At 39.0% G+C, this 26,091-nt stretch overlaps 1 protein-coding gene across 2 annotated transcripts in view; it reads right to left on the reverse strand.

Annotated features, from left to right (window-relative positions):
• Window positions 1–26,091, reverse strand: part of EXOC6 (exocyst complex component 6) — a 1,799,203-nt gene that overhangs the window by 1,223,518 nt on the left and 549,594 nt on the right. For both annotated transcript variants that reach the window (XM_044056688.1, XM_044056689.1), the window contains exon 7: window positions 20,296–20,448. In XM_044056688.1, coding sequence (XP_043912623.1) covers window positions 20,296–20,448 — 153 coding nt within the window. The remainder of the gene's footprint in view (window positions 1–20,295; window positions 20,449–26,091) is intronic.

Here is a 26,091-nt window from a genome sequence, read left to right on the forward strand (position 1 = left end):
TTATAATTATAGTGAAGTACCTGTCACTGAAGCACATTTCAACTTATTTACAAAAGGCTTCAAATTTGTTCCATCTCGGGGTAGTCAATTGGTCAACTGCATCCTGGACCTCAAAATGCTTATTCGTAAACTCAATTTCCAGCATTTATTTGGATATGGTCCAGTTGCTCCAACACTATTGTTAAAAAAGTCCAGTGCCTTCAATCCACCTCTTCATCCACAGTTATGTAATTTGGAGCAAAGAATCGAAAAAGAAATTCGTAAAGAATTAGGTCGAACTAGCTTTGAATATAACTTAAGTGAGGAAGAATACGCAGTATTACACGACTTAGCGTACAACCATTCCATTAGGGTTATGCAACCCGATAAGGGAGGGGGCACCGTTCTTATGAGCCAGGTCCTATCAAGCAAGATGGGGGGATATCCTATATGATACCAACAAATACACTGTCTCTTCCATCCAAGAGGTACACCTTTCATACAAAAAGGTTGACCTTACTATTAAAGACATGTTGGACCAGGAGGTCATCGAATTCAATACCTTTTCTTTCTTGGAAAACAACCATCCCAAGGTACCCACAATTTTTGGTGTACCTAAAATACACAAGTGTATGGAAGACCCTCCACTACGCCCTATTGTGGCTGCTCAAGGCTCTAAGACCCATTCAATCGCTAAATTTCTGGATTGGAAACTCAAACAGGTGTGGGGCAGAGAGCCTTATTTGGTTAAGGACTCTTGGCAATTTCTGCGAGGTGTTACTAACAAGTTATACAAGCCCAACCTTGTATTTTTAACAATAGACGTGGTGGATTTGTTTTCGGTTATTCCCACTGATGTGGGTTTGGAATGGTTGGAAGAGGCTCTGTGGGAATGTATTGGGATTACAGCAAACGAGGTGAACATGATAATGACCTTGGTTGAGTTGGTCTTAGAAAACAACTACATAAGCTATGGGGGTGAGTACTTTAAACAAATCACTGGGGTGTCTATGGGGGCTAATTTTGCCCCAACATACGCAGACATTATTATGGCCACCTGGGAGAAGAAATTCATCAATAACTGTGGGTTTGTGAAGTACTGGAATCATTACATCAGATTCCTGGACGACATCTGCATTTTTTGGGTAGGTCCCCCCGAGACTATCCAGGAGTTTATCACCTATATAGGTAGTACTACAAGTTTTTTAAAGTTTACTCACGAGACCTTCGTAGATTCAGTCCATTATTTGGACGTTACCATTAGTAAGGTGGCAGCAGGTTTTACCTCCACAGTATATAGAAAGCCAACCTTTTCTAACAGTTACCTGCATTTTTCCAGTTCCCACCCTGAGTATCAGAAAAGGGGCATTATCAAGGGACAGATGGTTAGGGCGTCCCGCATGACATCTCAGGACCATCTATTTAACAATGAATGTGACAAGTTAACAACCATGTTCATGGACAGGGGGTATCCCGAATTCATGATTAATTCAGTAAAACAAGAGGTTCTCCTAGGTAGAACCACAAGATTTAAGCCCATTTTGGGACAAGACACCTTAGGTACAGAGCAGGACATGAGTCCATCTAACAGTGTAGGACAAGAACTACTTTTTATCACAGAATACAGTGGTAATGTTAGGACGTTTCGACAGATAGTCGAAAAGGAATTCAAGGCCTTCCAGGAATTGACGGACCTTGATGTATTCAAAACTACAACCCTTAAAACTGTTTATAAAAAAGGTTTCAATATCAAGAGAATTTTAGAGATGGGGCCTAAACAACATCAGTCTGGACATTCACGTAAGGGAACATTTAGATGTGGACATTGTTCCCAGTGTAAACACATAATTAACAAAGAGGCTGTTTATGTGGAAAGTAGAAATAGGAGGATTAGTTCTACAAGATTTTACAATTGCTTGTCCTACGGAGTTGTTTACTTGGTCTTGTGCCTGTCATGTCAGGCCTTCTACGTGGGTAAGACCAAGAGACAACTCCGTAGAAGGGTGTATGAACACCTCTACGACATTAACAAACGTGACATGAACAACGCACTCTATAAGCATAGTTTATTATGTCCAGATGCCACTTACAACTTTTTCGTCCTGGATTCTGTTATACAAGATCCCAGGGGTGGTCCATGGGAGACATTATTGTCCCATAGGGAGACACATTGGCAGATCCTCTTGGAATCCAACAGATTTCCAGGGCTCAATGAAGCAATATCTATTGTGCCATATTTGAAATTAAAATCCGACAGGATATAATCACCTGTCATTCATTTTTATTTTTATTATTTTTATTCTTATTATTTTTTACTGTTATATTATTACATTGGTTTGGTGTAAAGACAGAACAAAAATTAGTTTTGTACACAAGAAATATGATTACATTATTTCTAAATATTTTTAGATAGCATTTTTATTGCTGTTTTTAATTGTTGAAGAATCAACTGTTATGGTATGGTTACAACTTTAGAAAGTATTTTTGTGATTTTAAAATTTGGTCTACCAACTTAATTGTTAATTTGTGTGATTAGCTCTTGAGTATTTAAACCTGTGGGTTCCTTTGATCGCTTTGTCTGATGAAGTCATACTTTTGATGAAAACGAGTGTTACACATTGTTGGCGTTTGCTTTGCAATAAAATTTAAGTTATTAGTATCTGTCGAGCCTGGTGCCTTATTGTGAGCTGACAGACTTCCGTACACCTACTTTGTGGACCTGCTTCCGACCATTTTTTGGATTATTGGTTTTTTCTTGTTGAGCTTTTGGTGTTTCATGCCAGCTCCAGTTACTCAGAAAGTCCAGGGAGGAAGGAGGAGCGGGAAAACCAGGCAACAGATGGAGGCTGAGATGACCAGAATTAATGAAGTAAGGAGAATGGGGAAAAGGGAAAAAAAAGGATCCAAAGAACCATGGAAATTGCAGGCTATCAGCTCTTTTTAATATAGATTAAAATGTAGAAAACTTGGACCTTTTTCTTTCTTCCAACTTACAGTTTGTTTTTTTCTCAACAAGGAGTATGTATAATGCCAAAGAGAGTCTACAATTCACAATATTAGATTTCTTTGAAATGGTCTTCCTGTCTACAGATTCATACACGGTGACAAAATATAAAGATCATATCTATTTTCAGTCTTCCAGCAGCTTGAATCCCCCTCTGAATAATATATATTAAATTCAGAATAACATTCATATTCCTTTTTCCCCAGTATAAATGGTTCAACTGATAGGACCGACAAAGGTGAGCTCTTTCCCCAACACTAGTTGTCTTAGTAAGAGCCAGTTTTACATGTGAATCAAACACATTACTCATATACTCCCAGTTAAAATAAGGACTACAGAGAATACATTTTTAATTTATGCAAATATTATTTTACTACATATTAGAAGAGTTTGAGGCTCTTTAAATTACATTGACAGCAAGCTAAAATTGTATTCTTAATCACTGGGTAGGAAATTACTCCCACCAAGACGAAATTAATGGCGACTAAAAGGAACAATTCAGAAACAGCAAAGGAAAGAGCATACTCCTTTAAATTTTCACTGTTCTTTTTTGCCTTTTCCTTCCTTTTTAACGCCTTTATTGAATTATCACTTAAAATGCAGTCAAACATACATTTGCATAAAAGAAAACAAACCATATTAACATATTCCCACTTGCAGACCTTATACATCATATATATTCTTTTGATCATCATCAATTCAATATTACATAAATTGATCAATTCCTGCCTTCACTTAAACCTCAGTTCTCTTCCTCCAAAACATTATTCTGCATGTATAGTTTCCAGAATTTCCCTTTTTTAAAGACCCACTTCCAATTCTTTTGTGTGTGTTACAATATTCAGTTCAAAGGCAGTCATTTAAGACTTTGATTTCCATTTTCTAGTAATTACATTTTTGTTAGCCACGAGAATTACACTCAACACGGCTTTACTATGTCTAGGCAATTCAGGTCCTGTATCCCAGCTCAAAAAATAATTTTCTTAGTTACACCCATTTGCTCACTCAGTATTTCTAACAAAAGTACCCTGTAAGTATTTTTAAAGTCTGCCTACTCATTACACTACCCAAAACATATGTTCCCCAGTTACCCGTTTCTTCCTCATCACACCTCCAACATTTGCCATCTACCTGAGGAAAAAATTCTTTGGAATCTGCTTAGGGTATAAAATACCTATGCAAACATTTCCAAGCAAAATCCTAAATCTTAAGAGACTTTGTTGCATATTTGGGAGCCATACATATGTCCTCCTATTGTTTCCTTGTGAATTGCTTATCCAATCTCTCTTCCTACTCTTTTCTAACCTCCTCTGATGGATTCCTACAGCTACTGCACTGTATTTTATATGCCCTACTAATTACCCCTTTTTAACAGTAGCTTCTGTTCTAGTTTCAATTAAAAACTTCACCAAAGCAGGTCTTTTACTTAGGATTCCCCTATCCCTTTCTCTTTGCCTATACTCGGACATCAGTCGCTGATAGTGAAGGGAGTCTCTGGCCTGCAGTCCAAGTGTCTTCTTCTCTTCTTCCCATCCTATTACTTCTTCCTCTCTAGTTACATGGTTCCAATAACTTGGTTCCTTTGTCAGTTTTCAGCAGTAAATTCCAGCCCCCTCTTACCTATTCTCTGTAACCCATAAATGCAGTCATCCCTAATGGCAACATCTCCTTTCTCCAGTCTTACATTGGCTTGGTTCTTAGAATGCTTTCTGCTGCTTTATGAATATAATATTCTGTGTGGCTGTTATTTTCCTTAAGGATTTGCATCTAAAAATTACATACTCCCCTTATTTCCTGAACTTCCTCCTCCTTCCTCCTCATATAATCTCTTCCCACTTTGAAATATAGCTTTCTGCTTGTGTTATGAATATAAGCCTTAACTGTGCAACTCTAAAATATCCCTTCAGATCAGGTAATCCTAAAACACCTTGTTCACTTGGAAGGATCAACTTATCTCAGTTAACCATTGCTTTTTTTCCCCTCCCAGACAAAAACATTCAGCTCTATTAATTACAATTCACAACTTCTTCTCTGGTTGATAAAAATATGCCTTGACCTGTACATAAAACTAAAGGGACTAAAAACATTTCCACTGCTTGTATCTAACTACATGCAGTCCGTTGGTTAAGGACGAGATCCAGTTTTTAGTCTGTCCTTAAGTCAGATTTGTATGCAAGTCGAAACAAGCACATATGGTTCTTATTACATGTCACTTCGCTAAATGTTTGCCTCAGTCAAGTATTTATTTTACTTTTCTTTGCATATAAAACACTTTAGAAATACTTCCAAATAAAAAAAAAATCTTAAACATAATACTGTATACTGTAGTAATAATAGTACTGTAAGTAGTGTAATAACAGTACAGTAACTATGTTCATACACTACAGCACAGTACAGAATGTTCCATAAAAGAAAATAAAGATTTGTTAATCTTACCTCTTTTTAATCTTTACTTCACATTTCGGTACTAAAGGCATCACCCAGTAATGTTTTCCACTTGTTTCTGAGTTTTCAGTCCTCTTATTGTCACCCAGACAATAGTGAGCCGCAATGTCATTGTTTAATTGCTTCAATACTATACAAGACAGCAGTCTTGACCAATCAGATCAGCAACACAGTAATCTCTTAACCAATCAGATCTCTTATTCTCCATGAAGGTGGAAGTAGCTGCTCTTAACAAGACTTGCGAGCAGCTTCACAAACGGGAAAAGGAAAGTACAACATAATTCTTCATTTTCAAGGTAAGATTTGGGCAACTTTAAGGATTTTTATTTATTTTCACATTATTTCTGACACTGCAGCAGCCCGTTCTTATCTATGGGTTGTCCTTATTTCAGATGTTGTAACCCAGGGACTGCCTGTATTCATATCCATAAACAAGTGCTTCAAGTTTCTCATTTTTTGTATTATCTTTTCTTTAGTGTCTTCCTACATATCCTTAGCTGCAGTAACAATCATTTTTATTCCATACTCCTAAATACCTAATTTTATCATGTCCTCATAAATATGGATATTGCTGGACCAATTCATGAGTGGCTGCATAGTCTACAACTACAGGTTTTGTTCCGTCTTCATTAATTTTATATGCCAAAACGATGTGACATTCCACAACACTGAGTTGGCCTTTTCTGGTTTTATAAAGTACAAAATAATATCATCTGCAAATAAAGCCAACGTTTCTAGATTACCATACTAATTATATCCTTGAATTTTGGAGTGCATTACTTTCTTTGCCAACGGCAACTGGTTCCTCTATTCACATAACTTGTCAGAAAGGAGCTCTCCCACTTAAGCTTTTGCTGCCAATCCCTTGTACATCCTCCTACTTAACCATATTATATCGGAGAATGTGAATGCTTGCATTGGCCCCTTCATAAAGTCCCAGCTTACTCTGTCGAATGCTTTCTCTGCATCAAGATCCAGCAACAATAGAGGCATTTTTCTACACTCTGCTTCCCTCTGGATCATTGATCTATTAATGTTGCCAAATGTTTCTCTCTCCATATCTATTAATTTTGGTAACACCTTTTCTATTCCTTTAGCTATTATACACAAGCATTTCATAATCATGGTTTAAAACTGAAGTGACCCTATTTGAAGCGGAGTCTGATAGTCTTTACCGTCTAAGTATTACAGCCACCACAGATTTCTTCCAGGATACTAGTGCTTCCCCTCCTTTTAAAATACTGTTAAACCAAACCTTCCAGATATTTATCACTTTCTTCCTTCCAAGCTTCCAAACTTCCACAGGAATACCATCTATTCCTTGAGATTTTCCTATACATTGATTATACTTCACCAATTTTATCACACCTCCTCCTATCTTACCTGCTAATTGTTGAGCCTGATAATCCTCTAACCTTGGCATACTTAAGTCTTCCATAAAGATTTCCACTTGTACTCTTTCTTGACTTCCACATTTCTCTGCTTTATAAAATTTTCATAAAATCTCTAATACCTCTACAGGATCTCGGTTATTTTTCTTGTTGTAGGTTCCTAAGTTTGGCAATAGCCCTTTCTTCATTCAGTTGCCAAAGTTATGTTAAAAGTTTTTGAGCTCTGGAGTTAAACAAAACAGTTGCTTAACAGCAATCTTTCTAAACTCATGCTTATTACCCAGATACTCCTTTATTTTCTCTTTAGTACTCTTCAGCTGCACCTATTCTTGTTCGGTGAAATTCCCCATATTCTGTAATACTTTAATATTTGTCAACCCTTCTAAATAATTCCTGATGCTTCTTAACTATTTTAAACTCCATATTTTAAACTCCCTTTCATTTTATCTAAACCACTACCTATAACTTCTGAGGAAATTTCTATCTTCTCTAATAACTCTTGAATAATTTCTACTACTAATTCCTTAAATTCCTCTCTTTTTAACAGGCAGGTGGGGAAGCACCAGTGTCTCATTTTTACTTTATTACCCTGAATTTTTATCTTAGTTGTTATTGGCTCATGATCTGAAATATTTATTGCATGTGTGTTGAACCTTTCAATTAAAAGCATGTTTCTGTGTAAAATAATTTCTGTCTAGTCTGGCCCAGTACCTAGGAAAATAATATATAAATTCTCTCAGAGTACCTACTATTGAATTTACTTCTTCCATAGAAATATTTTCATACATTTCTTCAGAAATCTAACCTCTTCGTTATATTTTCCCTTCTAGGTATCCCAGATACATACATACAGCTGTAAATTAAAATCCAGGTCCCACCTAAAAGTAATATTCCCTGCTGAAAGCTAATTTATTTTTCCCCAAATTTTCTTAAGCTCTATGACAGCAGTTTTAGTTGGAATGTAAATACATGCTCGCACAATTCTGCTCCCTTGTCAGTAGCCCCTTACTTTCACAAATCTACCATTATCTTTTCTTCTCTCTTCTATCATTATTGGAGCTCCTCTTGCAATTAGTATAAGTACCCCCCACTTTTTCTTTGTCCCTGATACAATGCTGAAGATCCCTCTTGAAATCCTTTCTTTATCAAATTCACATGTTCACTTCTTTTCATGTGTGCATCCTGTAGCACTGCTATTTGCACTCTGCATTTCTTAATACAATTTAATACTCTTTCTTTTTTGTCTATACGTGTGAAGCCTTTATTCTTCAATAATATGGAGCGTGTAGTCATTGTAATAAGAAGTTATTTCCACGCATTACATATGGCAGCTTTTTTCAATGACTACTTGTTGCATGTAGCAAAGAAGCTAGAAATAATGGTTGGCAGGCTGCTCTTTTATGCAGTTGTCTTCTCTAATTTATCCTATGTCACATTCTGCAAGACTTTTTTTAATGAAAACCCTCAAAAAAACAAAACAAAAACAAACACAGCCACAGAACACCTCTGTAACCCATTACCTTAAAACAAATAGAAAAAATATATATCTGCAACTTCAAATAATGAAGTGTACTGCCACTGACAGGAACAAGTGTCACAAATTGACAGCTGCACACACACACTCGTAACCTAACCTAAAATTAAGATTATCCATGTTAAGACACAAGATACAGTCTATGCTCCTACTTACACTAAAGTACAGTTTTGTACCTACCATAAATGTAGATGTTTGAGTGTTCACCCTGCTGCAGTCATCACACTTGGGTTATCCTGTCGTCAGGCGGTCCCAGCAGTCGGCCGGATTTCCAAAGTCTTGGTCCGACGTCGGTTGCTGTCACCTCATCCCTGATGTCAGTGCGCCAGGGGTACATATATTACAACCGACGCCATTTTCTTCAGTTTTTCTTGCCCCAGATGTCAGGTGCCCCCAAAAAGGTGACCAAAATTAGTACCAAATGGTGTGAACACTGTACAAACACAAAATCCCTTCAGCTATAAGCAAATACATCAGTAAGGCATAGCAGAGATTTAGCCAGTAGATCAGAGGGGTTGGAGGGAGGGTAACCTGGACTGCAGCAGGGTGAACACTCGAACATCTACATTTATGGTAGATACAAAACTGTACTATGTTCATCGTGTTACCCTGCTGCAGTCATCACACTTGGGTTGAGTCCCAAAGCTAAGGTAGGGTGGAGGAATCATAGAGGGTTGGTGGAGGCAATGAGGCCCTGCAGAACTGCAGTGGCAAAGCCCGCCCTGGACTTAGAATAAAGAGGTAAGTGACAGTGTTTGGTGAAGGTGTGTACAGAACTCCAAGTTGCAGCTTCTAAAATTTCCTTGGTAGGAACCCCCCTGAGAAAGGCTGTAGAGGTGGCTGTTGCCCTGGTAGAGTGGGATCTAATGGTAGGAGGGACTGGTTTCCCATGATGGGTATAACAGAACAGTATGCAATGGCCTATCCATTTAGAAATGGTTTGTTTGGATATAGCCCTCCCTTGAGAAGCTGTAGCATAGGATACAAAGAGCTGGTCAGTTTTTCTGAAAGCCTTAGTTTTGTCCAAGTAGTAACGAAGCTGCCTGTGAATATCCAAGGAATGCAGGAGTCTCTCACCTTTGTTCTGTGGATTGGGGAAGAAAGTGGGTAGGTGGATGGTTTGATTTAAAGCTACAATGGAAACCACCTTAGGCATGAAGGAAGGATTAGTTCGTAGAGAAACTCTGTCTTGATGAAAAATGAGGAAAGGTTCCACTGCCATTAGTGCCTGTAATTCTGAGACTCTCCTAGCAGAAGTTATTGCCAGGAGCAGGGCAGTCTTCCAAGATAGGAACTGAAGGTCTGTAGAGAAAGCTGGTTCAAAGGGAGGTAACGTTAGTTTTTCCAGAACAAAGTTGAGGTCCCATGTTGGTGTAGGAGCTCTTCTAGGTGGTCTAATGTTTTTGCCCCTCTGAGGAACTGTCTTAGAAGAGGATGCGAAAATAAAGGTGGATTCGTGTTGTGGTGAGCTGAAATAGCTGAAGCATGGATTTTAATTGAGGAGAAGGAAAGTCCTTTGTGCAACATCTCAGCTAAATACTGCAGAATGTGAGGCATATGAGGCTGAGTTGTGTCTTGGCCTTTAGCTTGGTTCCAGGCAGAAAACCTTTTCCATTTGTCCGAGTAAGCCTTCCTGGTGCTTGGCCTCCTGGCTTCCAGAATAACATCCAGAACTGCTTGTGAAAGAGGGGCTGGTTGGATGTTTAATGGATTTGCCATGCAGCCAGGTTTAAGGTTTTTAGCTGGCTGTGTAGAATCTGTTTGTTTTGCTGAGTGAGTAAATGAGGTATTTGAGGCAATATCCATGGTGGGCTGTGAGCCATATTCTTCAATAGCGGGTACCAGTGCTGGCGTGGCCAGTCTGGGGCTATGAGAATCAGTCGAGGCTTCTCCTTTTTGACCTTCAAAAGAACCTTTGTGAGAAGAGGTAATGGAGGAAAGACATATGCTGTCAGGTTTTTCCAACTGAAGGAGAGAGCGTCCACTTTCCAAGCTTGATGGTGGAATGTCCTTGTGCAAAATTTTGTCAGTTGGTAGTTTTGAGGACTGGTAAACAGGTCTATATTTGGAAGGCCCCATTTTTGAGTTATCATTGTAAATATTTGTGGGTCTAGTTTCCACTCGTGGGGATCTTTGATGTTTCTGCTTAGGTCGTCTGCCAATATGCTTTTCTGTCCTGGCAGGAATTGAGCTTGTAACTGGACTTGGTAGGCCAGAGCTGTGTTCCATAAGATTATTGCTTGCCTGCAAAGAGGGTAGGAATGTGTGCCCCCTTGTTTGTTTATGTACCACATTACTGTGGTGTTGTCCGTCTTTATTGCAAGTTGTCCTGGATGTAGTAGATCCTTGAAGGCTGTCAGAGCTTTCTGTACAGCTAGCATCTCTTTTTGATTTATGTGCAGTTTTCTTTGTTCCGCAGTCCATAGGCCTTGAATGCATTGCCCTGCCATGTGTGTCCCCCAGGCATAGACTGAAGCATCTGTTGTGATAGTTTGCCTGGTTGGGGGCAAGGTGAAAGGCTGACCCTTGTTGAGGTGACATGCCTGTGACCACCATAGAAATTCCTGTTGAAGGCAGGGAATGAGAGATATCACTGTGTCCAAGCTGTGGCTGTGTTGAGACCATACGCTTTTTAGGTACCACTGTAATTTCCTCATATGCAGTTTTGCAAATGGTATTATCAGAATGCAAGATGCCATGAAGCCCAAAGCCTGCAGAATTTTTCTTGCAGTTAATTGGGACTTTGTTGCCATTGTCTTGAAATATTGAGTCAGCTGTAGTTGCTTGTCTGGGGTAAGATAAGCCTTCTGGGCTGTTGTGTCCAAGCTGACACCCAGGAATGTCATTTTTTGTGAGGGTACTAGTTTTGACTTCTTTTCGTTTACTGTGTACCCCAGACAATTTAGTAGATGCTTCACAAAAGCCAGATGATGTAAGAGAATGTCTTTTCTTTCTGCTTGGATGAGGCAGTCGTCCAGGTATGGATATATCTGAATTCCTCTTTGTCTGCAGAATGCAATTACTGGTGCCAGGCATTTTGTGAAAACTCTGGGCGCAGTGGTAAGCCAAAGGGCAGTGCAGAGAATTGATAATGGGTTGAACCTGCAATGAAACGGAGGTATCTTCTGCAACTTTGTCTGATAGGGACATGCAGGTATGCCTCCTTGAGGTCCAACGTTACCAGCCATGCTTCCTTGCCCAACATGGGAAGTAGCTGCTGTAGTGTTAGCATCTTGAATTTTGGGACTTGTAAGTGTTTAGATTTGAAAGGTCCAGAATTGGTCTCCAAGCATTGTCCTTTCTGGGTACTAGAAAGAGCCTTGAGTAAAATCCTTGGCCTTGCTCTTGAGTCGGTACCCGCTGAATGGCTCTCATGGTCATGAGAGCTGTAATTTGTTTTTGAGCCTGTGCCCTTTGATTTTGTGGCAGGTTTGGCATTCCTCTTTTCATTGGCAAGGTGTGAAAGTGGAATCTGTATCCTCGTAAAATTATGTCTAGGACCCATTTGTCCTTTGTGACCATGTGCCAGCTGTCTGCAAAAAGTGCTAGTTTTCCCCCCAAGGGGGCTGACAAAAGAGTTTTGTTTGGCCAGCTGAGGTGCAAGTCATTGAGTTTGCCTTCTGGTGGGTTGAGATCTGTCTTCTCCTCCCTTTTGGGTTGGAGTGCCCCATTGGCGAGGTTTATATTGGGCTTGTGGTTGTCCTCTGCCCCTTGGGCACCTGTATTTACCCCTCTGAGGTCTGTCAGTGGCTGGAAAGGACCAATTTTTTGTTGGCCAGTTTCTGCTGAAGCAAGGGGGTTTTACCTGTAGGAAATCTTTGACTGTCTGCATTGATTTCGCCTTATCTTCCATTTTCTTTAAAACTTCTTCTGCTTTAACTCCAAAAAGAACATCCTGCTGTAAGGGAGCATCTAGTAGTTTTGCTTTAACATGATCAGGCAGACTTTGTTCCTTTAACCAGGCATGCCTACGTATAACTGATCCAGTGACAGCTGCTCTGCAGGAGGCTTCCAAAGAATCAAACCCACATTGTAAGGTATGTTTGTCCACCTGCTTGGTAGCGTGCAACAAATCCTGTACTTCTTTCAATTCAGATTGTTGAGGGAGGGAGGTTATCTTTTGTTTTAACTGAGAGATTAAAAATTGCTGATACTTAAGCATATGAAATTGACAATTAAGTGCTCTCATAGCTAATATGGCTGAGGTGTAAACCTTTTCCCCCCACCTGTCTAGTGCTCTTGAGTCCCTCTCAGAAGGTACTGGGTTTTTATAGCCATGGAAGCCTTAGCCCCCTTGGGACCCTGGGAGATAGTCTCTGGGTCAGCTACTGGGCTTTTGTAAAGAAATTTGTGGGAATCGGGTACTCTGTAGTATCTGTCAGGCTTAGCCAGAGCAGGAGGTAGAGAGTCTGGGTTGAAACTGGATTCTAAATAGACATCATCCACAATGTCCAAAACAGGTGGGATGGCTAGAGGTCTGTGTTGGGGGAGTAAAAGAAACTCTCTGAGCCTTTTCTTGGAGTCAGAGTAATCCTGACCTTCCCAGTGAAAATGTTCCCTCATAGTGTGTAAAGTTTCCCCAAAATAGTAGTCTTCAGGAGGGAAAGCTGAGGGAATAGAGTCCTCAGCATCAGAATCTTCATAAGGAGAGTAGGAATAGTCTTGGTCCTCAGAGGAATCCGAAGAAATTGACAGTTGCTCAGAGGAAGCACACTCTTCCTCTAGTCTAGGCCTTTTGTCAGGAGGAGGCTGTGAACCCCTGATAAGAGAAATCAAATCTTCAGCCATTTTGAGCATCTGTTTCTTAGGCATAGGGCCTTGAACAGGAGACTGAAGTGTAGTCTTTTTAGATTTAGGAGGGGTCTTCGATTTAGAAAACGTTTTGACTGTGAGAGTAGTCGGTCTGAAAACACCTTCAGAAACCGATGGCGTTTCAGAAGCACCAACGTCCTTAGAAGGTAAAACATCGGAAGGGCCTGAAGTAAAAGGCTGCGTCGGCCTAGTACATTCTGTCAAAATATCCGGTCTTGGGTTCCAGAACTGCGGTAGTCAGGGGCTGCGTCGGAGCCTCACTGATAACCGGAGAACCAGAGACTGGATCAACCGAGGCCTCGGAATCGGGCTTAGGCCTGGGCTGTCGGTCCTTGTCCCTGCGCTTTTTGTGCACGCTGGTAGTCGGTAGCTCCGACGGCATGTTATAGTTAAATTTTCTACCAAAATAGTGTTGTGCGAAATCAAATCGTCTTTTAATAGTATGCTTATTAAACCTAGCACAAAAACGACAAGAAGTGACGTCGTGATCAGGGCCTAGGCAAGGTATGCAATAAGAATGAAAATCCTTATGAGGTATTTGCTTCCCACAAGAAATACAATTGTTAACTTTTTCTGACATCGGTCTGAGGCAAGAAAAGTTTCCCCAATGGGGTACTTAGCTTTATAGAAGACTTCGGTCTGAAATTTGAATTCGACAATCTCAGGAGTCGGCCGACCGGCACTTGCGAACTGCTTCTGCTTCGGGCACCGCGCGGCAAGAAAGACTGAAGAAAATGGCGTCGGTTGCAATATATGTACCCCTGGCGCACTGACGTCAGGGATGAGGCGACAGCAACCGACGTCAGACCAAGACTTTGGAAATCCGGCCGACTGCAGGACTGCCTGACGACAGGATAACCCAAGTGTGATGACTGCAGCAGGGTAACACGATGAACATTGTCTTATCTTATTAACCCCTCCCAGATGTGAAAGACAACTTGTATGTTTTCAAAAAACATTAACTTTTAGCCATAAAAAGTGTTCTGGCTTTTATTCCATACCAGTTCATAGGTAGGTACTAGGCTATCGGTCCTGGGGCCTATATAAGCCTAGCGAAAAAGGTTCCCTGGCTTTCGCGACCCAAGAAAATTACTTTGCTGTGGCCCTGTCGAGCAGTGCCGCAGAAGTGATCCCCGGGGTGAATTTTCTATTTCCCATCCAGTCGTCAAGATTTTTCTTAAAGAGGGCTAATGAGGAGCTTTGCTTAACGTGAATGGGTAGTTTATTCCAGAGTATGGGAAGTCTCTGAGACAGGAATCTATCCCTCCAGCATGTTCTGTTTATTATGGTGACAAGGTTTAGGTCCCTGGAGTGTGTGGTTCGGAGAGATAGTGTAGCATGTCCAACAGCTGTGGGTTTGACATAGCTTTGTATGTTAGGAAGAGATCGCCTCTGGGTAGGCGATATGCGATGGTGTAGAGCTAGAATTTTTTGAGATGGTCTGTGAATGGCATCTGTTTGAGGCCGGTAATCCTCTTAGTGAAGTATTTCTGTGGCCTTTCCAATTGTTGTAGGTGTCTTGTGAGATACATGCCAAATGGGGCATTGTACTCTATATAATGGGTCTGATGAGGGATGAGTAGAGAAGAACAATGACCTCATTTTATCTAGAGGAGAACCCTTTTGTGATGAGATGTGCTACGTAGAAGGATTTCCTGACTACTGTGGCGATGTGGTTATCAAAGGAGAGACTACTGTCCACCTGTGTCTCGAGGTCTCTAATCACACTTTCAGTGTTTAGTGAGCTACTGCCTATGTGGTAGCTCATGGGTACCGAGTTTTTCCCAAAGGGAATGACAATGCACCTCTTGGCATTGAGCTTGAGGCCATGAATTTAACACTAAGCATCTGTCTCTGTGAGGCCCTTTTGTAGAATGTCTACATCATTAGGTGATTTTATTCCGGCTCCCAGTTTGCAGTCATTTGCAAACTTTGTTAGCCAAAGACCTTCTGTGTTGGCCTACACTTCAGAGAAGTAGATGCCAAACAGGAGAGGACCCAGGACCGAACCCTGTGGTACTCCACTCGTCACTGGTCTGAAGTCGGACTTGGAGTCGGCTACTTTTACTGTATGGGTTCTGTCAGTGAGCCAGCTGGCCAGCCATCTTGTGACATAGGGATTTATGCCCAGTTTAATGAGTTTATCTATAATTCCAGATTGGGGGATGGCATCGAAACCCTTGGTGAGGTCAAGATAGGCTGTGTGTACTACCTTGCCCTCGTCTACGGCTCAGGTGACTGCTTCAAAGAAGTCAATCAGGTTTAGTAGACATGATCTACCTTTTACAAACCCAAACTGAGTGGGGTCCAGGGTTTGGAGATTACCTATGTCTTTGTTTATAAGCTCCAAGATGATACGTTCCATGGCCTTGCAGAGCAGGCTCATCAGGCTAATGGGGCAGTAGTTTCCAGGGTCCATGGTGGTACCCCTTTTGTGGAGTGGGATAACTGTTGCTGTGTGTCATTCAGTAGGCACATAGCCTGAGGTGAGGCTATGATTGAACATGGTACTTAGGTGTAGTGCCAGTTCGTTCGGCAGTTCGAGCAGTACGCAGCCTGGGATGTTGTCTGGTCCCATGGATGCTGTATTCTTGGCTTTGGAGAGTGCGGTCTTTACTTGTTTATCCGTGATTACAGGGGCCTTGCATTCTTCTGGTATTAAGATGGGCCATTTGGAGGGCGAGAGGGGGTAAAGTTAGCACTGAACCTATCTGCCAAGATGTTGGCAATATTAGTTGGTTCTGATAGCTTGCCTCCATGAAAACCTATGAATAAAATATAAAACTGCCATCGGCTGCAGACTTCTCAAACAGAACTTGCTAAAGGAAAACTTTCACTACATTCAGTATTCTCTTATTTGCTTGCCAAAACAAAAATGTTATTAGGTTAAGCCAAAGGCCTTAATCTAGACATCTACTTATGCAAAAGTAAGAGAACCCATATCAACTCTTCACATCCCCACCTCAACAACCCAAGATTACAGCATATTATCTTAAACATTTTTGTCCAGTCTTTCTTCTCTTCTCTTTTTACACTGTAATGCCTATATATCTTATCATAAAAAAATAAGAAAATGGCACTTGTCAACTTAAGTGTCTTTATCACAAATGCTTTACTATATAACATGCATTTTATATCATGAGATGTTTTATACACACATCAAGAACAAAATAGTTTTACTTACTTTTCCCTCTCCTTTAAGTGTCCTTCCATAGAGGTCCATAGATTAGATTCCAAACATTAATGACATGAATTGGGTTATATACTTTCCACTTCCCCCCACAAGTTTAACAAAGTCAATAAAAGTCCAATCTTTCCACTTTTTTCTTGCAAAGCCACATTTCACAAATGTGACTGATGCTTTATAACCTCACATTTACTAATTTCAGTACTGCTGGTCTTCTTCCAGTTCATCTCCATCTCCCAACTCCAGACTCTGATAAAAAGTTTAAGGAACTCCCAATTCTTCTAGTCAACTCCTATACTTTTTCTGTCTCTCAAGCAGTTTCCTTTGGAACACTGGAAAAGGTTTCACTGGCAAAGTCTCTCTATCTAACTTACTATCAGAAGAATGAGAAGCAGAGTCCCATTCCTTATGTTAGCTTGCATTTTTCTGGACAAACTTTTGTATTTCTTCTTAAGCCTGTCGTGCATCAAAAAAAGACTTTGTTCCTCCAGGAAAAAATATTCTGAGGACAGCATGATATAACAGTGTGAATCTCATGCCTGCCTCTCATCAGTTGGATACATTTGCTTCTCCTCTGGCTGGTGTACAGTGAACAGTCATTTTATAGAAACATTCTACCATCTCCAATTTTTAATACTTTGCCTTTCTGCCACAATTTTGTCAGGGTCAACTTTTTCCTGCTGGTACAACTGCATCTTCACTAATTCAGGGATTAACTGCTTTCTCGTGGCCACGTTTGAAACATACACATGATGTGTCCTTTCAATTAACAAATCCTGCTATGAAACACCAGTCTAGTTGCTTATTTGTGCTTTCACAAAATTAATACAGTCTGTATCTTCCAGTTTCTCTGGTACTGCAGAAAATCTCAGGTTTTCCTTGTGTGCCCTGTCCTCCAACTCTTCCATTTTTTGAAAGAGCTCTTCTTAAGCAGTCTCGTACTCAGACAGCCTTTTCCTCATTTCAACCTCTGATCTTTGCAGTTTTATCAGTTCATCTGAATAGCTGTTTAAAGCTTCTTCCAGCCTTTTGAGTTGATACAGTACATCATTTCATTTATCTTAATTAGTTAAATTAGCACATTTGATTTATTTTTTCCTTTAGATTACTGGAATCCATGTCTTGCACCAAAGCTGGAGCTTGAACTACATTTTGCTTAACAGCTGCAAGACTCTTCCCAATCAGTGTTTTCTCTTCACCTTTTCTAGTTGATTTTCTTGCAAGTTAAGTTTCTTCTTTGCTGGCATTCAGGCAATGTACTTACTGGCCAGTAAATGAATTTACTAAATCTGTCAGAGTTACTGGCCCTCATCTCTTCGTATCTTTTTCATACGGAGAGCTGAAATTAAGCTTTTGATCAATGTGCGGCCATCCTGGAAGGCTAAATATTCACTGTTAAACACATGGCCATATCATTCCAATATGTTATTCAAATTTGTGCAAATGCAAGTTTGGGGCAGAGATTTATAAAATTGAGATATAACTTTTAATGAGACATTAAAACAGCTAGCACCTTATATAAAATACATTCAATGCTATGCATCTGTATTTTACAGCACACTAGTGAAGTGATTATTTGCCAAACCAGATGTTGTACACGTTAATTAGGCTTGTCATAACTTTCACTATTTTGATTATGCATAAATTCTTACATCCAGAATTTTTTTAAAGTTTCTCTTGTTCTTTGATTAGGTTAAACATGCTACATATATTTTTATTTGTAATACACGTCACCCATGATATAAATAAAGAACTCATTAGATGATCATGACTCAGTTTTCTTCTCCTTCCACTTTTCTTATTTCCTTTTTTATTCTCCTATTTAACCCCCTCCCTCCCCAATTCCTTTTTCTCTTTTGTCTGATTGGCATACATTTAATTAAAATGATGGCAAATAAAGGCCTAGAAAAGTGTTGGCTATTCACAGCCTTTAAGAAGTTGAGCCATGGTACTCGTTATTTTAATCTTTCAAGAAAAGCTTTGTTATAACTTTAGTCACTTTGGCTTAAAATTCATCTGTGAAATTAATTAATTTAATTCACCTTAAATTTTCAGGTTGCATTAAAAAACTTTGAACAGAAACCTGAAAATCAAATTAATTAATGTAATTCACCTTAAATTTTCAGGTTGCATTAAAAAACTTTGAACAGAAACCTGAAAATCAAATGACTACTTGTCAAAAAACCTCCTGAATTAATAACAGCAATGGTCTTGTTTAAATGCTTTATTAACAGATCACATAAATGATTTGATAGCATAACTATTTCCAGAGTGGCTGGATTTGGCTAGAAATATTCTATAACTTCCGGAATATAAGCCAAAAACAGGCTCAAAAGAATATAGTGAAAAGCTCTCCAAATTCCTTGGAAACAACTCAGTGCAGATAAACAATATACAAGGTTTAAATTACTAGATCCAGAAATAAGTTAACACAATATTTGGTCAACGTGACAGAAGCACAAACTACTTCAATTACAAGTTCAGCAGATTTTTTTTTCCAGATGAACCTATTCACAGGACTTCTCCCCTAGCAATATACTATGACTAAACAGTTACATACTTCGGATATCCTTAAGCATTTTATAAAATTCTTTATTATTATTACTAATAATAATAATAATAATAATATATTAAAACAAACTCATTCCCTCTCTACGACCATTCCTTTGGGATTTCATGGCATCTCCCATCACTCAAATAGTCCACAAAATGGACAGATACCAATTCACCACTTTATGCTTAATAAGTCTGCTACGTAAGTGTCAGCCCTTAAGTCTTTTGGAAATAAATTCTCATATAAAAGATTGATTTCTCTATAATCAAACAATAATTCTAATGTATTACCTAATAGTAATTTAGTAGCGTACTGTTACAATCAATCAACACTTATAAATAAACAAAGTTAGGTCACACCATAAATAGAACCAAGAACTGGAAGTAAAAATTCCAACTGTGGATCTTTCGTTCTGTTGGATTTCCTTTGGAAAAATCATTAAATCAACCAGAAACTGGAGAATTCAGCATACAATATTTCACAGGGCCTACTGGTTTCCTGTAAAATTAACTCTAGCACTTAATGTTTGCTTCTGAATGTTAGCATCAATGAGGGCAGTGAAGAAACTGGTAATATGTATGGTAAAGCTGTCTTTAAGACATAGAACTGGTGGTTTATTAACTTTCTGTTTATTCTATCAGCATTCTTAAAATAAACTTCCATTATCCTACGACATATGGTATACAGATGCACAGACTATACCAGTCAATCATCTTTTGCATGTTTTGGTGATGTGGGAAGAAATGGAATCACCCAAAAGAAAACACACAGCCATGGGAAGAAAGTGCAAACTCTGCACGGACACTAAGAAAATCAGTACTATGCAAGACAGCCTTTTTATTGTAATGTGATGACCAAGTGTGATATGATAAAATAAAGAGCAAGACTATAAATAGACTGGGCACTACGCTGTTTGCTTTTATATCCATGAAGAGCAGCACATCTTTACCCACAGTCAGTATGCAAGGCAAAACTATATGGCTCACCTTAGTTACTGATTATGGAGCTGCACAGCACCTGCTGCATTCAAAATGTCAGGCATTTGTATATGACACCAGCTCAGTCTGTTTCAATAAGATATTTTCCTGTGTATGCGCAAAGCTCAGGGGGAACTCAGGTCCCACAGTTTCTTTGTTGAGAATCACAGCTGCTATTGTTGTCTGCTCTATTCAGCTGCCAGTCAAATGAAGCTTAAACTTCCAAGGATCTATGTCACTACGATATCACCAATTAATCACATGCAAAACCAAGCAGTCTGCTCTGCCACTAGCTTATAAACTCCATTTTCTAAGTAACTGCAAACTTTTAAAAAGAATGTTACTTTTACAGAAATGTCTCAGCTATTTTTTACCTTAGCTATAAAAAAAATATTCCATGCAGCAAAGTTACCTCCTCTTCACCATCTTCTTCTTCTAAACCCTGGTCTGGTGAAATTCCATTTACTTGGTCTGAAATATTGCCATTTTTCATATGGAGAGTTCTTCCATAACTCATTTTGGTCTGTATTTGTACAGCACTGTGAAATGTTCTCAACTGTTGTGCCTATTGGGAATAAACTGAGAATTAAATATATGCAAGATTAAACAATTTTTTCCCATTTTTCCTTATGATGAACTCTTTAAACTTGTACTCCTCTCCCCAACACAGAGGTATTTAAATAATATACCCTACATAATACACCCAATCCTAATGGAATGCATCACTATGACAACAAAGCAATGGTCCCTCTGTACTCCAGAAACAAATACTACTTTAGTCCAACTTTTCTCAAACAAATACCTGCTATTTGAACCATATGAAGTATCAAGACTGCCACCCACCCTTGGCCAAACACACATCACCACTCATAAGAAGCAAAATGATGCAAGTATTTGGAAATGTGTTAATCTTCTATAGGGTTTTCTTGATATTTAAAATTTTACAGATGCAACACTATGCTGGGGATATGGCGAGGGTTCAACTGAAAGCATCCATCAAATCACATCTTCTCATTTAAGCATATTCCTCCACAGGCCCATGTAGTATTTTACAAAAATAAACAAATAAAAAAGCAGATGTTTGAAGCTCATCAAAACTAACGTTATGAGGATTTCCATGAATATACAATAGTATTTATATGAACTTATAAATATTCTAGCAAATAACCTCTCAGACCAATAGCTGCAATCACAGTGTCAGAGTTTTGCAAGTTTTTTTTATGATGAATAATTTGAAAGTCTGGGCTATAACTGCTATAAAATATTAAACTTTATGGGTCCATGCCTATCTTAGGGAATGTTTGTTGAAACCTAGGTCAGTTTTCATTGTTTACAAAAAAAGAATAAACATACAATTGATACAGACCTTTCATCAACTGCAGCACCACTACTGTACAATTCTCTCTAGGAAGGTAATTCTGCAAACCTACCTTTCCGGAAGAACCTTTATAAAGTAGGGGCATAAAATTAAGTAAGAATCACAGCTCTAAAAAGGGTAACTTTCAAACATACTGATCCGATACATAGAACACAGCTAATCTTTGGACAATGTCATGAATGTAACAGCTGTAATTTCACAGACTGAGACAAAAGTACAATTACTACAACAAAATGAGGCTTTGTTCTTGTTATGTAAAATAATATTGGTTGTCACATATGAATATTGTTGCTGCATGCACTCCTGAAGCAAACACACTTCAAACATGTTATGCAGAAACTCAAGGGAGAAAGAAATGAAAATTTTGAAAACTATGGTTTTCCTTTCAATCTAGTCTAGTGAATGCAGCCTCAGATCTCAAGAAAATATTAACATTCTTCCATAAACATAAAACTGTAGTTTATTTACAGCTCTTTAAGCTGTTACTTTTCAGATCCAGACCAAAATGCAATTTCCATTTTACCAATCTGGTGACCAGAAGGACACTTCACTCTCACTTTGTGAAGTGGGTAGAAATTTCAGCACTGCATGAAAACCCATACGGACACAGGAAAGACTATGCACACATTGTAGAGAAGACACCCCAACCAAGAGCCAAACTGGAGAACAAAACAATGTGAGATGGCTATTCTAGATGTACCAATGTGCCACCCTTTTTATAAATATTAAAGTTTAAATTAATTTGGGTAAGAAATATTAACTAAGAACTGCGTTCTGAAGTAAAAAGAGACCCTCCACTAAAGGTTACACACTTTTGAGGCAGTAAAAAAGAACACTGATGCTTGGATTTTAAATAATGAGTAATGAGGCATTCGTATATGAACATTGGTTTACACATAAAAACACACACATACAAATCTGGTAGTTGTATTATTGCTATTTATTTATTTTTTGAAAACTACTCAGTATTCTTAAATTATGGTAGCCCTTGACAACGTATTGTTAATCTTTTCATCACAGACAGAAAGTCATTGTGCAACTGAGGTTTTCCATCTGCTGTGTATACGAAATCATGCTTTAAGACAGAACAGTATCACAAAGTGCAGCAAATCATGAGATGGGGTTTCAGATGGGGTTTCACAGATGGCAGACTGAAAATCTGTTCTCTAAACATTTAAAATTAGTACTATTACAAAGAAACCTTTGTCAAACTTCTGTCAAGTCCATTATTATTATGCACAAGGGTTTAAGACAATGACTTGTCTCCCAAAAACTTTACCTTACTGTTTGTGATTTAATCTCACCAGTCCATGCTTATGTAATGAGTGGCTCTGAGGAAATAATTTAAGCAGGCAGCGTTGGCAGAGCTGCCCTGAAAAGAGGCACTTGAGTGTTGTGAGTCTAAGTTAGAAATGAATAAAAAGTAGTGTCATAGTTTTGTTAATTAGCAACGCTTTTGTAATACACATTTGGAAAACTCAAGGATGTTGCATCACATTCTATCCAAACATGAAAGACGCTACTAACGCCACAAAAACAAACTATTAGTACCACTGTAAAAGATATATATGGTAAATATACACCTTGACACTAAATTACAAAAAATGCCAGCTAGTGGATATAATACAAAACTATATACTACTAGTAGAGAAAATATAAACATAATGTGTGCGAGTCTGTGTAACAATAAATGTATGCAATAAAAATATGCAATAAAAAATCCAAGTATCTTAAAACAAGCAATAACTAGTATCAATGTAAAAAATTGCTACAAAATCTTACATAAAGATAAAAAACAAGGTCATAGTGTACACCTCATTAAAATAAAAAGTCAGCTTTAAGTTTTAAGTAACTGATGAGGGACACCATGTTGTTCAAACGTGGGCTAGTGGTGGCATTAACTCTAAGTTGTCACACAAGTTCTCTAAATTCAAGGAACCAGTCACTAGGTCCCCCTCTCTCATCCATTACTTCCCTTCCCAGTATAATAAACTTGAAATTGTGGTTTGGAAATGTATTAATGTGCTTTGCCAGGGCATTTTTGATGTTACCTTTGGTTATATCATAGGTATGCTGATAAACACGTGTCCTAAAGGCATTTTTGGTCTTGCCAATATAAAACCCAGGACACTCCTGGCATATGGCAGCATGCACTACTTGTTTGCTTGCACAATTACAGTTCTGGTTAACTTTTACCCATCCACAACCTTCAATAAGGACTCTGTCGCTCTCTAACATGTGTTTGCATTGGGTACAGTGCCTGCATTTTGTCATTTTCCCAATACCAGGTTTAGTATTCTTACCACTGGACTCCAAAAGGTTCTTAATGCTGGAATCCTTTTTGTATACTATAACAGGGGAGTCCCCCACCTTTCCTCCTATGGTCTCATCGCTCATAAGAGTGAACCAGTTTCTCATCAATATATCCTGTATCAATGGGAATTGTAAGTTGTAAGTGAGAATAAGTCCGTGTTGAAATGGGGCAGTTGTCGAAACCCTACTTTCTGATGGTGCACAGAGTCTAGAGATGTCAAAACCCAACAGTGGATAGAAATAACCTTCCACTCTCTTTTTGGATACTTCAAGTAATGGTTTCACAAATTCTTCAGGGTACCCCCTATTGACTAACATACCCAATAAAACATCCCTTTCCTTGTAAAAGTCCTCAATTCTGCTGATCATGCACACCAATCTCACCCCTTGTCCTTTTATTAAGGATCTTTTATGATGGAGGGGATGTCCGCTGTCAAAATAAAGAAGGGTGTTCGAGTATGTGGGTTTCCTGAAGATGTTTGAATAGAACTGATTGTTCTCCAGATCCTTGGAAATCTGTATATCCAGGTAACTGATGGATTCCATATGAGTTACCATGGTAAACTCCAGAAAGGTAGTACTGGAGTTAAAAAACGGTAGGAATTCAGACAACTGCTCCTGGTCCCCCCCCCCAGAAAATAAGGATGTCATCTAGGTACCGCCCATAGAAAGAACAGTATGTCATCCATTCAGATGTAAAAACTTGAGACAATTCCCATTGTGTCAGGACAATATTAGCAAAAACTGGTGCACAGGCCGCCCCCATAGCTATACCTGATTTTTGCTTAAAAAGATGTCCCTCAAATATCAGGAAACTGTTTTCCATGACTAATTCCATTAAAGTCCTAAGTGTAAGAATCCTGGTATGGGAGAATGTAGTCTGTTGGCACAAAAAAATCATAGAACAATTCAATGCCTTCCGAATGCGGGATGGCACTGAATAAATCTTTTGATGTCAATGGTTATAAAAATGATATTGCTGTCACAAAATTCTTGCTTGATTTTTTTGAGACAGTCCCAAGAGTCTTTTATAATGTGAGAAAAAGAACTCAAACAGTTTTTTAACTTGTGATCCAAAAATTTGGCAATACTAATAGTTTTGGAGCCTTTCACGTCCACTATGGGCCTTAATGGTGGGTGGGAGATGTTCTTGTGAATTTTTGGGATCCCAAATATCGTTGGGATCTGGGGATGTTTCTGTGTGCAAAAAAAACAGTTCTTCAGATATCTGATTGTTAAGAAATAAATCAGAAAGCACCATATCTACATGACTATATGCGATGTTAAATTCATTGCGTGATATTTGTGCATATCCGTCTCCAAGAAGATGTTCTAGCATACAGTGAATGTACCTTTCTTGGTCCATAACTACCAAACCACCCCCCTTGTCAGGTTTCATGACTCTAATCTGTCTGTTGTTAGAAATGCTGTCTAGAAGGATGGTCTCCTCTCCTTAGTTAAATTGGACAGTTTACTGTCGTCTTTCACCCTGTTTAGATCCCTGACGTCCTTGGTGCAAATGCCTTGGAACAGTTGTAAAGTGGGATGCAATGGGGGGTTGTAAATACTTGTTTTTTTGCATCCAACTGGTAACGGATAACTGTTCCCAGTCTCACTTACATTGACACTCAGGTTCAGTTTTCTAGTATAAAGCATGACATCTAAGAGTGTTTTTTCCATGTTGAATTTTGTGTAGGGTACAAAATGTAACCCTCTCTGAAACAAGTTTGCCCAATCTTTTGTAACTTCTATGTTGCTTAAATTATAAATTTTGAAGTCCTGATGGTCACTGGATATAATGGAAATCTCACTGTTGCTATCTAAAACTTGCCCTGTCTTGTCTGTTGCCAGTTCACCAGTCTCCCTCTCCCCCTCCCAGAAAAATTCTGGGGTAAACGGTGTTGGTCCCCCTGGTAACCCACACTGGATTGTCTCCTGTGGATGTAACCTTGTTTCTGGATCCTCTCCGATCTCCTTAAGGGTTGACCTAAAGGGAAGGGACCTGGATGGCTGTCTTCACTGGGTTGCAAATCATCAGTAAGTTCATCAAAAACATCATGTTAACATTGCTATACATTTGTACATTATTAGTGTTTCCACTGGAAACTAATGGGTAGGCAACACCTGCTTCATAGTCTTTGGCATCTCTGTCTAATTTTTTACTCTTTTTGACCTTAATTTTCTCAACAATCTTATCTATGTTAAAAAATTAGAAGTTATGTACTCACCATAACGTTCCATCTGAGTAGGTGTATTCATTTGTCTGCAACCTGTGGGTTATGGATCCGATATCGGATCCGAACCGGCATGGTTTTCCAGCTATGGATCCAAGCTCTCAGCTCCTCCCCTCACCCATAATGCCCTGCTCTACCCTCATGACCTCAGATCGAGTTTGCCAACAGCAACAACACCCTGAAAAGGGTAACAGATAATATGAGGGAAACTGAAAGGCCAGGGGGATAGGAGGGCGGGATGGTTGCAGACAAATGAATACACCTACTCAGATGGAACGTTATG

The sequence above is a fragment of the Protopterus annectens genome, chromosome 14.part0, assembly GCF_019279795.1.
Source record: "Protopterus annectens isolate FY-2018-M chromosome 14.part0, PAN1.0, whole genome shotgun sequence".
NCBI lineage: Eukaryota > Metazoa > Chordata > Ceratodontiformes > Protopteridae > Protopterus > Protopterus annectens.